At 52.7% G+C, this 14,058-nt stretch overlaps 1 protein-coding gene across 1 annotated transcript in view; it reads left to right on the forward strand.

The window, feature by feature from the left end:
• The window catches only part of MCM3AP (minichromosome maintenance complex component 3 associated protein), a 40,728-nt gene that overhangs the window by 11,807 nt on the left and 14,863 nt on the right, over nt 1-14,058 (forward strand). Inside the window, exons 10-19 of the mRNA XM_069474876.1 lie at nt 2,053-2,213; nt 3,023-3,264; nt 3,535-3,725; nt 4,408-4,508; nt 8,044-8,175; nt 8,435-8,548; nt 9,356-9,508; nt 11,354-11,551; nt 13,113-13,181; nt 13,260-13,394. Coding sequence (XP_069330977.1) covers nt 2,053-2,213; nt 3,023-3,264; nt 3,535-3,725; nt 4,408-4,508; nt 8,044-8,175; nt 8,435-8,548; nt 9,356-9,508; nt 11,354-11,551; nt 13,113-13,181; nt 13,260-13,394 — 1,496 coding nt within the window. The remainder of the gene's footprint in view (nt 1-2,052; nt 2,214-3,022; nt 3,265-3,534; nt 3,726-4,407; nt 4,509-8,043; nt 8,176-8,434; nt 8,549-9,355; nt 9,509-11,353; nt 11,552-13,112; nt 13,182-13,259; nt 13,395-14,058) is intronic.

Here is a 14,058-nt window from a genome sequence, read left to right on the forward strand (position 1 = left end):
TTGCAGAATTGAAGAGAGCAGGTTGTTACTTGTGGCATTCAGTGCGTCTGCATCCCAAGGGCCCTTCCGAGCAGGTCGCGGGCTGACTCCGTGTCACCCTGTTTATGTGCAGGGGTCGGCCCCACTGACCCCCACCAAAGAGGGCCTCGCGACAGAAAACCCTGTTGTCTGATTCAGATAAGAGAAATCTCTTTGCATTCAGCACTGTCATATTCAATGAAAACAAAGAAACCAAAAAGCAAAAATCGCATGGCATGTGCACAGAATCCCTAAGTTTTAAATTTTTAGTGCATTTAATCTGAAGTTTTGGACTGAGCCTGATAATGTGGAATTCATTTCAATAAATACGAAAGTATCTGCTCTTTGCTCCGTCCGCGCTGTGCACTGGGGTCCAAAGGCAGCAGGAGGATTAGTCTCTTCTCTGGGTTCCGCGTGGCGTGTAAACTCTCAGAGTTTCCAAAGTTAGTTCTTTAGAGTTGGGGTTGGTAACGAGCAGCCCCCGAGGGGCCTTCTGCTCTGGGCCCCCACGAGCGCTGGCTCCATGGGACGTGACCCGTACCGTCGCCTGACGGGGGGCTCAGGAGCTGCCCAGCGGGTCATTTCTTTGGCCACACCAAGTCCTCCTGTGAACAGTGACAAAACCCACAGTCGTGTCCCGGGCAAAGCATTTTGCACATACGTTGGCCCCTTGTTTTCAGGTCTGACAGTTGCCAACAGAACTGAACTTCTGGAACACAGGAAAAGGTTTCTAACAACCTGCCACTTGGGGACCTCTGTGCAGTTGTCAAATAAAACTTATGGTTAAATTTTACAGTGATAGGTTAGTGTTATTAGCATGTTGACCATATTTAGTAACTGTAAACAAAAGAGAAACCCAAGTGTTTTCTTCTTTAGAAAACCAGCGTTTTCACTAGCAGTGACCCACACGGTCCTGTTATCTCAGACTCATCTCCTGCTCCCACCTCGCTCGGCTCCGCCTGCAGGGACACCCTCCCGCCCTCCAGCCCTGCACATTCCTGCCTCGGGCTCTCTGCACGTGCTGTTCGCGCCGCCGTTCTCTGGCAGACCTACCCTCTCCCAGGCCTTGGCTCTCTGCTTGCTCTCTGGCGCTTAATCACCGTTGGCTGTACTTCACGTATCCGTTTTCTGTGGCACTGGTTTCTGTCCTGGCGAGCCAGCTATGTGGGGCGGAGATTTTGTTTGTTTTGCTCACTGTTGTGCTCTCAGCATTGCGAACAGTCCGGGCTTGTGGCGAGAGGACATTGGCACGAGCACTGGCAACGTGATCACCTGGGGTCCCGGCGCTGATGTAATTTTTGTTAGCATTTTCATGTTTTTCCTTTGTCTTCCTTTTTTATGGTACTTGTTATGATGTTAAAGAACGATGTTGTCCCCAAGTCATGCTTAATTTGGTCTCCGTGATACCTGTGAGCACCTATGTAGCTTTCCGAGTGGTTGCCACAGTTACTTTCTGTGCCCTTGTTGATAGACTGTTCTCTCATTTTTCTTTTTTGTTGAGACAGAGCCTCGCTCTTTTGCCCGGGCTAGAGTGCCGTGGCATCAGCCTAGCTCACAGCAACCTCAAACTCCTGGGCTCAAGCAATCCTTCTGCCTCAGCCTCCCAAGCAGCTGGGACTACGGGCATGCGCCACTATGCCCGGCTAATTTTTTTCTATATATTTTTAGTTGGGTTGCTAATTTCTTTCTATTTTTAGTAGAGCTGGGGTCTCACTCTTGCTCAGGCTGCTATCGAACTCCTGACCTCAAGTGATCCGCCTGCCTCGGCCTCCCAGAGTGCTGGGATTACAGGCGTGAGCCACCGCGCCCGGCCTCATTTTTCTTTACTTAAAAGAAAGCCCACTCTTTCCTGTGCGACTGTTAGCTGGGCATCTCCGGCTTGGGGTCTGTGTTGCCAAACTGCCTTCCCGAGGGACCTGGCTCCAGCAGGAGCCCCGGCCCCCACGCTGGCCCTTTCTGTGTCTGTGGGTGGCTGATGGCCTCGTCTAACTGGGCATCTCTCTGAGACCGCAGCGACTTGACTTCTCCTTTCAGATCCGCAAAGACGCTCTCCGGGCGCTCAACTTCGCGTACACCGTGAGCACACAGCGATCCACCGTCTTTCCCCTGGACGGGGTGGTGCGCATGCTCCTGTTCAGGGACTGCGACGAGGCCACAGACTTCCTCAGCTGCCACGGCCTCACCGTCTCCGACGGGTGAGGGCTGAGGGCGGAGCTCGGGCCTCTCTCCCCCTCCTTTTTTTCTTTCTGATTCTGATAAAGGGCTGTGAAGTGCCGGCTGCTTGCCCGCCCTGGAGAAGGCGCGTGGCACGTGCTGCCTCCCTGGCGCGCAGGTGGGCGCGCTGCAGCTTGCCGTGGCCGGGCGGGTTCCCACGGTCGTACGCTGGTTGTCAGCAGGTCGAGTTCAGACCAAGTTCTCTGTGACTCCAAAATCAGTGCCTTTTGTGAGTTACCACAGAACGTAGAGATAAGGGTTAGGGCCTTCCTTACTCTGTCCCTGGAAGATTGCCTCTGCTAGCTGAGACTGGCCACCGCCCACCTCTGATGGCTGGGATGGCGGCACCAGCAGGCCAGGCCGGGGTCCTCTCTGTGCTCTGCTGTCGGAGTGTCCTGAGACCACGACGGAATCCCCGGCTTCTCCCAGAAAATGGCACATAACACAATGTCCCGTGCTGGGTGCCCTGCCCCGTAGCCTCACCTGCCTGCCGTGCCTGCCTCCTCCCCCAGCCCTGTCCTCTGCAAACACGGCCGTGGCTGAGCCAGGACAGGAGCTGTAGGTGTGTGTCGCTCTACACGGGGCCAGGAGGGGCCGTGGTCGTGGTGAAACTCCAGGGCTGGCAGCCGGAGGACAGGGCCTTAGCCTTGGCCTTCCCTCCTGGTTCATGTGGCCTGTGGGGTGTGGGGGCTCTGGCTTCCCCCCGAGGGGCTCCCAGTGATGCAGCAGGGCACCGAGGGGAGAGCTGTCTCCCTGACACCTCTCTCTGGGCTCTTTGTGATGTGGGTAGCTGTGTCGAGCTGAACCGGTCTGCATTCCCGGAGCCAGAAGGACTATCCAAGGCCAGGAAGTCGGTGTTCATTACCAGGAAGCTGGTGGTGTCGATCGGGGAGATGGTGAACGGAGGGCCGTTGCCCCCAGTCCCTCGTCACACCCCCGTGTGCAGCTTCAACTCCCAGAACAAGTATGTCGGGGAGAGCCTGGCCACAGAGCTGCCCGTGGGCACGCAGAGACCGGGCCTGGACACAGCGGGTGAGTGTGGCCGTGGTCTCTGGGCCGAGGCAGCCAGAGCGCGTCCTGCTTGGGGCCTGGGTGTGGCTCTTGCTCAGTGTTCAGAGGTTTCTCACTGGATGGACCGAGCTGCCCACTCCTGGCTGCGGGAGGTCAGGGTGCTTGTCCTCCAGGGCACACGTCCTCGGGAGGTGCCCCGGGAGGTCTCTCGGGGAGGGCTGGCCGGTCCTCAGGGTCACTGTGAGGCCCGTGGAGCGTCTGCAGCTGTTTTCCCCGGGTGTTTCCTTCTAGGTGTCGACAGGGGAGAGGACTGTGGTGTGGAGCCCGGCATGTCCCCGCCTCTCCCTGCCCCTGCGCCCACACCCGCGCATCTGCCTCCTGTCCCGGCACTGGCCCTGCCGCCGGTGGCGCCAAGCCTCTTCCAGCCCTCCGTGCAGCCTGAGCTGCTTCCTCCAAAGCCTGTGCCCGTGTACTCTGACGCGGTAGGGAACCTTCTAGAGCAGGGCTCTGAGAAGCCCATTGGCTCCATCCCTTGTGAGGTGGGGCTGTGTCGCCTGGTCTCAGAGGGGAGGAGCCAGGCAGAGTCGGCGGGTGGGGGGACCTGCCCTGCCCACGTCACTCAGCCTCAAGTGGCCGAGCTGGGGCGGACCCACTTGGCTGCGCAGAGCTGTGGTCTCAGTAGTCAGAGCAGCACTAGGGGCTTCCCTGCACAGTGCCGGCCTGAGCCCTGTGTCTGGTCTACCCCACCTTACGCCTGCTGGTTCCAGGTGGCCAGGGGATCGCGGGCAGCACTGTGTGTGCCCGCAGCAGGGGCGGCCTGGGGTCGAGCGGGGCCTGTCCACAGGACGGTTTGTGGGACGTGATTGTGTCACCCTGGCTGCTCGGGGCCAGACGCTGAGCACTGAGGCTGCTTGGGGTCAGGGCATCCCCGGGGTGTGTGGACACAATGGCCATAGAACTTGGGGACGTCCCTGTGGACGGAGAAGGCTGGGCCATCTGCAGGGCTTGTCCGGCGCAGCGGGCTTGCCCCGTACCTCTGTGGGAGCGGCCCCAGGCCCCCATGTTGGGTCCTGCACGTCGTTCTGAGACGCCTCACTGTCCTGGCGGTGCTGCCCGCTGTCTGCCTGGCCGGACGCCCGTTAACCCCGTGCTGGTCTTTCCCAGGACCTGGCGCAGGTGGTGGATGAGCTCATCCAGGAGGCCCTCCAGAGGGACTGTGAGGAGGTCGGCTCTGCGGGCGCCGCCTACGCAGCCGCGGCTCTGGGGTGAGTGACGCTGGGCGCTCAGCCCGCCCCCCCGCAACCGTCCTCTGGTGCAGCTGCTCCCGTTCATCCCCTCGAGAGCGCAGCTGCCCCTTGGTGCAGGCCGAGTCCGCGCCGCCTCCGGGTCTGTGCTGGCCCCTCGGGTCCGGCCTTCTGTTCCTGTGGGCTCGCGGTTTCGTTTGCGATGCCTTTTGAGCAACACGTGGTTTATTAAAGCTTATAAATAAAAAGCCTGTTTTTCTTTAAGCTTTAAACATAATTTAAAAATCGAACAAAATAAAAATTAGTTCGCTGTTAAAAATTAAAGACATCTACTTTTACTTGATCTGGTCTTAATAAATTTAATAATCGATATCTTTCTAAGGTCTTATGCAACTTTTGTAAAGCTAATTGAAATAATAAATTTAGTAAGTCCAATTTTCTTGAGGATTTCAAACATCTTTTAAAAATCGCAGTACATGTGAAGTGGTACAATAAGAAAAGGTGTTATCGCACTTGTATAAAATATAGATTATACAAAAGGACCAACCTTATCCGTAGGTTTCTTTTTTTTCTTTTTTTTTATCCTGGAGTTAGACGCATACTTTCTATGTGATGGAACTAAAAAGAAATATTGTTTCCATGGGCTTACTTTTATTTTACTGTGGTAAAATATACCTCACAAAATTTATCATTTTGACCATTTTTAGGTTTACAATTCAGTGGCGTTAAGTACATTCACAGTGTGTTGTATATCTGTTACCACAATCTATTTCCAGAACTTTCCATCATTCCAATTAGAAACTCTCTACCCATTAAACAATAATTCTCCATTCTCCCGTCTCCTGTGCTGTTCTCTGTTTCTATGAATTCGCCTCTTGGAGGTAACTCCTTTCAGTGGTGTCGTGCAGCACTTGTCCTTTGTGTCTGGCTGATTTCACTTGGCACAGTCTTCAGGGTTCATCCCTGTTGTAGCACATGCCAGGATCTCATCCCTTTTGTGGCTGAATGACGTTGCGTTGTGTATTTGTGTACACACACACACACACACACACACACGCAGACGCACGTATGTGCCATGTTTTATTTGTCTTGTTCATCTGCTGACAGACGCGTGGGTTGTTTCCGCCTCTGGCTGCTGGGAAAGCTCCTGTGACCGCGGATGCACAGAGGACCGTGCAGCCTCCGCTTTCAGTTCTCTCGGGGTCGTGCCTGGGAGTGTGGTCGCCCGATTGTGTGACCTGGTTTTAATGTTTCGAGGAACCGCCCTACTGCTTTTTGCAGTGGCTCTCACTTTACATTCTCACTACCAGTGCACAAGGGTTCCAGTTCTCTCTGGCCCTGCCAGCATTTGCTATTGTCTGGTTTTGGTCTGTTTTTCCTAGTAGCCATCATCGTGGGGGTGAGGTGGGATCTCATTGCGGTTTTGATTTGCGTTTCCCTAATGTCTAATGGTGTTGAGCATCTTTTCATGTGCTTTTGCCCATTTATGTGTCGTTGGAGAAATGTCTACTCAAGTCCTTCATCAGTTTTTGACTTGGGTTTTTTTGTTGTTGTTAAATTATAGGGGTTCTTTTACATTCTGGATCCTAATGGCTTATCAGATGTGTGATTTGCAAATATTTTCTCCCATTCTGCCGGCGTCCTGTCACTCTCTTGATGGTATTGTTGTTCGATGCACAGAGGTTTTGAATTTTGAAGTCCAGTTTATCTATTTTTTCTTTTGTTGCCTGTGCTTCTGGGGTCATATCAAAGAAATCATCGCCAAATCCAGTGTCGTGAAGATTTTCTTTTATGTTTTCTTCTAAGAGTTTTACAGTTTTTGCTCCTAAGTTTAGGTCTTTGATCCATTTTGATTTCATTTTTGTGTACGGTGTAAGGCAAGGGTTTACCTTTATTCTTTTGTGTATGGGAATCTAGTTTTCTTAGCACCATTTGTTGAAGACTGTCCTTTCCCCGTTGAATGGTCTTGGCATCCTTGTTGAAAATCATTTGACTGTATTTGTGAGGGTCTATTTCTGAGCTCTCTATTCCATTCCATTCTATTCTATTCTATTGGTATGTCTGTCCTTATGCCAATACCACACTGTTTTGATTACTGTAGCTTTGTAGTAAGTTTTGAAATCAGAAAGTGTGAATCCTTCAACTTTATTCTTTTTTAAAGATTGTTTTGCTATTTGGGGTTCCTTGAGATATCCTGTGAATTTTAGGATGGGTTTTTCTATTTCTGCAAAAAAATGCTATTGGGATTTTGATAGAGATTGCATTGAATCTGTAGATTGCTCTAGGTAATAGTGTCATCTTAATATTAAATTTTTTGATCCATGGACATTGTCTTCTATTCCTAGTTTACTGAGTTTTTATCATGAAAAAGTGTTTTTTCAGATGCTTTCTGCATCAATCGAGATGATCATGTGTTTTTTTTCCCCCCTTCTTTCTGTTAATGTGGTTGCATTATGCTGATTGGTTTTTATATGCTGAACCTTCCTTGCATTCCAGTAATAAATCCCACTTGGCAGTGGTGTATAATCCTTTAATTATCTTGCTGAATTCAGTTTGCTAGTATTTTGTTGAACATTTTTATATCAACATTCATGAGGGACATTGGCTTGTAGTTTTCTTACAGTGCCCTTGGCCTGGCTTTGGTATCAGGGCAATGCCCTCATTGAATGAGTTGGGAAATGTTCCTATCTCTTCAGTTATTTTTGGAAGAGTTTGAGATTTGGTGTTAGCACTACTTAAGTGTTTGGTAGAATTTACCAATGAAACCTTCTGGTCTTAAGCTTTTCTTTGTTGAGAGTTGTTTTCTCTCTCTCTTTTTTTTTTTTTTTTTTTGAGACTTAGTCTCACTCTGTTGCTCAGGCTGGAGTACGGTGGCATCATCACAGCTCACAGCAACCTCCACCTCCTGGTCTCAAGCAATTCTCCTGCCTCAGCCTCCTGAGTAGCTAGGACTACAGGTGCCACCACCACACGTGGCTAATTTTTTGGTTTTTTGTAGAGATGGGGTCTCACTCTTGCTCAGGCTGGTCATCAACTCCTGACCTCAAGCGATCCTCCTGCCTCAGCCTCCCAGAGTGCTGGGATCACAGGTGTGAGCACCTAGCCTGTTGAGAGGCATTTGATTACTGAGTCAGTCTCCTTACTGGTCATGGGTCTATTCAGAATTTCTATTTCTTTGTGAGTCAGTTAGGGTAGATTATGTGTTTCTAACAGTAGGCTTAATTTTTATGCTGAAAGCCAAAGAAGGATAGTTAAGTATCCCTTATCTAAAGTGCTTGCGACCAGAAGTGTTTTGGATTTTGGAATATTTGCCTTATAGTTACCAGTCGAGTATCCCTAATCTGAAAGTCCAAAATCTGAAATGTTCCAATGAGCATTTCCCTTTGAGTGTCATGTTATCCTCCCAGAATTGCAGATTTTGGAGTATTTTGGATTTCAGATTAGGGGTACTCAATCTGTATTTCTTTTCTTTGCTAATGTCAGAAATTTAGGTACATGATTTACATGGCTTTGTTTTTTCTCTGATTTTGAATGCTCTTCGTTTTGCTCCGCCTAGAGTTTCAAACGCTGCCGTGGAGGATCTGTTGGCAGCAGCAACCACGGGCATCCTGAGGCACGTTGCTGCCGAAGAAGTGACTGAGGAAAGGGAGCGGAGGGAGGAGGAGAGGCGGCGGGCTGAGGAGGAGAGGTGAGCGGGCCCTGGCACTCAGCACGTGGACACGGGAGTGCTGGCCCGTGGCGCCTGCGCTTGTCCACCGTGCTGCCATCAAACCCTGCCTGTCACCCGCGTCCTCACTGACTCGGGCCGGGGAGTGGGGGTCCCTAGCCAGGACGGGCGGGGAGGGTGGTGTCGGGGAGCACAGCCCTCATCTGTGTGGTCCAGGGGGAAAGTGTCACTTGTTTTTGTTCCGAAACATTGCCCTGGTGCACTTTTCTGTTCCCTGCAGGTTGAAACAAGAGAGAGAACTAGTGTTGAGCCAGCTGGGCCAGGGCCTGGCCGCAGAGCTGGTGGAACTGGTGGTGATGGAGTGCGTGAGGGAAACCTGCTCCCAGGAGCTGAGGTGAGCGAGGTGCTGTCCGCAGTGCCGGGGGCTTCGGGTTGAGCTCAGCCGAGCATGGGCGGTTGGAAACGTGTCTTGCCTGCTTAAACTATTTCGGTCTTGTGGCCAAATGAATTTGATACGGTCCTCTGTGCTCTCTCGGTTGACAGAATTTTATTATAAAAATTTCTCTTTGAGATACTGCTTTATCTGAGGGCCACCACCACATGACTATAGCTGGCCATCCTTGTTAGCCACTGGCATTTATGGTGTATTTCAGACACTTCTAATTGCAAATGTTAGAGTCTGTTGATGAGAAGATTTTGCAGTTGTCTCAATGGTTATTTAAAAATTAACTTTTTAAGCTGGGCACAGTGGTTTTGTGCCTGTAGTCCCAGCTACGTGGGAGGCTGAGGTGGGAGGATTGCTTGAGCCTGGAAGTCCGAGGCTGTGGCGTGCTGTGATCGCACCTGTGAACAGCCGCTGCACTCCAGCCTGGGCAACTTGGCAAGACCTCGCCTCTAAGAAATAGTAGTGATTAAATAAGTGATTACATGTTCTAACTGTTTTGGTGAGATAAAGGTTTATTTCTTGACTATTACAAGAGCCTCTTTGGTTGTGCAGTCTGGCCCCCTGTACCACTTTTGTTCTTTTCCCCATTTTCCAGGTATCTGTACTTAATGTAAAATGAAAACCATAAAGCTTCTCTTGCAGTGCAGCTGTAACTACATGTAACATTGAGGACGCGGACTCGCGCTGTTAAAGCCAGCCCTCGGCGTCCGTGGGCCCCGGCGCGGTGTCTGCCATGGTGCTTGCCCTGTTTCCTAGGAACGCGGTGGAGACAGACCAGAGGGTCCGCATGGCCCGTTGCTGTGAGGACGTCTGTGCCCACCTGGTGGACTTGTTTCTTGTGGAAGAAATTTTCCAGACTGCAAAGGAGACACTGCAGGAACTTCAGTGCTTCTGCAAGTATCTGCAGCGGTGAGTCCTGTGTCCTGCAGAGCAAATCCCCACATTCAGAATGCACAGGCTGTCCGTTCCTTCAGTCAGGGGTGACGGATTAAGAGCAGTTTATAGCAACAAATGCCTATAATGGCCCTACTCTAATTGGGTTACACTTCAGAAAGTCTCACGCACGTATTCCTGAACAGCGCAAACTCGGGGGCAAGTAAGGCACGAGACTGGGGGTGGTTGTGTCCAGCAGACCCGTGTGAGGTGCCTGCTGCTCACTCCCTGCACGGGACGTGGAGACGGCTGCGCACGGGCCCAGCTACGCTGTGTCCACCACTCGGTGATTTTTCAGAACACAAGTAGCGAGAGGAAAAGCAGTTATCAGGGGAATGCACACAGCATACCAATGGTGTATATTCAAACCGAAGAGATTGTTTTGGATTTGTGTGTAATGGTATAACTCTAAAGAGAGGAAGGAAGTGTATCATCCGGGATAGAGCTGGAGCCCATTCTACTAAGGGAAGCATCACAAGATGGAAAGACAAGGACCACGTGTACTCACCATCAACTTGGTTTTAACTGACCAGCACTTCAGTGCACATATAGTAGTAACATTCATCGGGTGTCGGGCAGATGGGGGATGGGTAGTCACACCTAATGGGTGCGGTGCACACCCTCTGGGGGATGGGCACTCTTGAAGCTCTGACTCGGGTGGAGCAAGGACAATATACGTAACCTAAACATTGTACCCCCGTCATATGCTGAAGTAAAAAAAAAAAAAAAGAGAGAGAAAAAAAGAAAGGAAGGAAAATGGTGGTCATAAAGTGAGCATAGTGGCTCCTCTGGGAACGGATGGAGGCTGGTCACAGGGACGACCCTCAACTGCACAGAATATGCTGGCGTTTGACTCATTGTCAGTCGTTAAACTGGGCATGTGGTTGCGATTCATTTCGTAATAAAATTTAAAATAAGTAATAGTGTACTTGACAATTGCAACAGTATAAAAGGGAATACAGGCCGGGCGCAGTGGCTCACACCTGTGCTCCCAGCACTCTGGGAGGCCGAGGCAGGAGGATCGCTTGAGGCCTTGACTTCCAGACCAACCTGAGCACCATAATGAGACCCCATCTCTACAAAACATAAGAATAAATAAATAAAAGGGAGTACAGCGAGAAGTCAGCCTCCCTTCCACGGCAGGCCCTGTCCGTTCCTCAGAAGCAGCAGCTGTTATGTGCCCATCCACGCACTTTCTGTCCCTTCTTACGGTCGGCACAGGGATGGGAGCGTGTCCCCTGTGTTGGTCTAACTTCTCTCACGCTGTCTGATGTGAGGTGGACGCCTGAGCAGGGCAGCATGACCTACTCTCCCTGCTGTCGGTGGTGCGACGATGTCCCCTAAGTGACTTTCCTGGCTCCGTGGATGGACTCCCACGTGGTTTTCTCTGCTTAGCTGTGACAGAGATCATTGCAGTGACCACCCTTGTACAGATGTTTCACCTGTGTGTGCGCGCGTGCACACACACACACACACACACACACGTGTTTGGAGAACAGTTCCTGTCATGTGTTGCTGGGTCAAGGGGTAAACGTGTCTTGGGTTGGCAGCCGTGTTGCCGTATTGGCCTGCACAGGTCATTCACTGTCATCTCTTCGATTCAGTAGCTTCACTGTGGACACACTCGTTTGAGATGATGCCTTTCCCTTGCCTGAGTCTTAATTCGGATTGGTTTCTCAGCGGGAAGGCTTGCTGGAGAAGACCTAAACATACGGCCAGCAAACGTGTTTCCCCGTGTATGGTGCTGGGGCATGTTTTTGCATTTGTCTTCTGGAGTGAGTCTCAAAAACACGCAGTGATGAGATGTTGGTGTGTCCCCAGGTGGAGGGAAGCTGTCACAGCCCGGAAGAAACTGCGGCGCCAAATGCGGGCTTTCCCCGCGGCGCCCTGCTGTGTGGACGTGAACGACCGGCTGAGGGCGCTGGCGCCCAGCGCAGAGTGCCCCATTGCTGAGGAGAACCTGGCCAGGGGCCTGCTGGACCTGGGCCACGCGGGGAAAGTGGGCATCTCTTGCACCAGGTCAGCACTTGGCCACCCCCGCTTCCTCGGGGCCGGTCCCACTTGGCTTGATCGGGAGTGAGTCTGCGTGTGCGTGTGTGTGTGTGTGTGTGTGTGTGTGCGTGTGCGCGTCTGTGTGTGTGTGTGCGCGCGTGTGCGGAGGAAGACAGCCGAGGGTCGTCTCTCCCGCGGTTGTGGGCGTGGCTTGCTCTGGGGGAAAGCAGCCTCTGATTTCAGAGGACTTTGGCCTTGAGACTCGGGCCCTGCTGATAGAATCTGGCTCAGAACCCCCCATTCTCCTGGGCGCCCAGTCGAACCGCCTTCCTCCCTGGGGAGCCAGCATCTGCGTTGGGCCGTGTCGCGCCCCACCTGTCCCCTCTGTCCTCCTTCGCAGGACACCCCTTTCCCGTAGCAGCGTCATGGCGGCTCTGTCCTCCCCGCAAAGTGTCTCCCTCAAGGCCCTTTGGTGCAGCCCTCCCTGCCACTCCTGGTTGTCACTGGCTCTTCTCTCTGGAAACTGTCCCGTGGGTTTTGTTTGACCCCATGAGATTCCTAGGGCTCCATCTCTGCATCTGTACCCAGGGTGGGTGTTGGGGGCGTGCTGTGAGGACACGGCTTGGGGTGCGTTCTCTGACCCCTGGCCACCTTGGCACAGTGGTCTGGCCTCCTGTTGGCATCACGGCGTCTGTGTCCCCTCCCCTGGGATCTCCCTTGACCGCCACGCTGACTGCCCCCTCGGCGTCTCCAGCCTGGGTCTCGTCCCTGCCGTCCAGACTCGACGTCCAGTTCCCAGTCCAGCTTCTGCCCCTGAGCCTGCCCCAGCCCTGCTCACAGGCCCACCCGTCCCCGGGGCGCAGGTCACAAACCGGGGCTTGCATCTCGCTCTCTCGGACCCACCGTCCCATAGCTCGACCCCCAGAACGTGCCTGGGCCCGACAGGTGTGTGCACCTGCTGCCAGCACTTCTCACCGGGTTGTCGCCTGTGTGTCCTCTGACACCTGTCGGGTCGCCCAGCTCCCTCGTTAGCATCCCTGTGCTGCACCCTCGGTGTCTGCAGCACGACCGAGCCCCTCTCCTCGAGGCCCCGCTGCCGTCCCCAAACGTGCCAGGTCCGGTCCTGGCATGGCCTGGCCGTCCCCTCCGCGGCTCCGTTTCCTTCAGGTCTTCGCTCGCACAGTACCTTCTCCGACCACCTGAGCGAGGCCACAGCACACGCCACGGCTCCTGCCCACCCGGCAGCACTTGCCGCACGGCCGGCACTTCCCACGCGCCACGCCAGCCACCTGTAGGCGCTGCTCTTTCTCCCCCGAGCGTGTTTTTGAAGGGCAGGATTTTTGTCTGTCTATTGCTGAATCTCCATAGCCAGCACACAGTAGGTGCAGAATTTATGCTTAGGGAATAGAGGAGTCCTCTAACACATTTCTTCAGCAAAAACAATTTTTCTCCGTCCCCGAAGTATTCCCCAGCAGGAGACACTAGCCCATTACTTTTCGCTCAGAAACGTCAGCGACTACCTGTTGAGCCCCGCTGTGGCGCGAGCCAGCCTCAGGTAGGCGCGGTGTCTCTCTCCCTTTCTCTGCAGGCTCAGGCAGCTCCGAACGCAGACGGCTCACCAGATGAAGGTGCAGCACTTCCGCCAGCAGCTGCTGAGGTCTGTCCCGCCCCGTCACGCGCGCTGCTCCCGCTCGGGGCTCGCACACCGCTGACCCACGTGGTCTGTCCCTTGCAGCGATGCAGCGTGGGCGCCTCTGGACCTGCCGTCCCTCGTGGCCAAGCACCTCCCGGGGAGGCGGGAGCGCGTGTTCTGGAAGCTGGTGCTGGTGTTGCCTGATGGAGAGGAGCAGTCCCCGGGGAGTCCCGGCAGGTTAGGGAGGGCTTCCCTCCGTGGGGTCTGAACGCCAAGCGTCGGAGTGACGCCTCCCGGGGGAAGGGGGCAGGCGAGCTGCAGGCCTGGGCCGGGAGGTTCCTCTCGGGGAAACTGAAGCATAGGGTCACATTTTAATGCTTGGATTTGCAGCCTCTTTTGTTCATGATTTAAAGTTGACACTTTAGAGTTGATTATTTCTTTGTCTTTTTTCTTGAGACAGGGTCTTGCTCGGTCACCTGGGCTGGAGTGTAGTGGCATGTTTATAGCTCACTGCAGGTTCAAACTCCTGCAGGTTCAAGCATCCTCCTGCCTCAGCCTCCCGAGTAGCTGGGACTACAGGCGCCATCACCACGCCCAGCTGCTGTTTCCATTTTTTCTAGAGAGGGGATCTCACTTTGTTGCCCAGGCTGATTTGATTATTTCAATTTTTATTCTATAAACTTAGCAATAGTCTTAGTCATGAAGCGTTTGAAAGTTGATTGTTATTTAAAGCTGTGTTAAGGTATATTGATTAGAGCTGATTTCATTTTAGACTCTTGGGGAAGATGTTTACAGTTTGCTGTAGTTTAATTTTTTTGCCTTAGAAAAAACTTTTGGCATTTTAAAAAAGAAAGAAAAAATATTGACATGCCATTAGTTTCTATAACCAAATGGTTTATGG

The sequence above is a fragment of the Eulemur rufifrons genome, chromosome 7 (assembly GCF_041146395.1).
Source record: "Eulemur rufifrons isolate Redbay chromosome 7, OSU_ERuf_1, whole genome shotgun sequence".
NCBI lineage: Eukaryota > Metazoa > Chordata > Mammalia > Primates > Lemuridae > Eulemur > Eulemur rufifrons.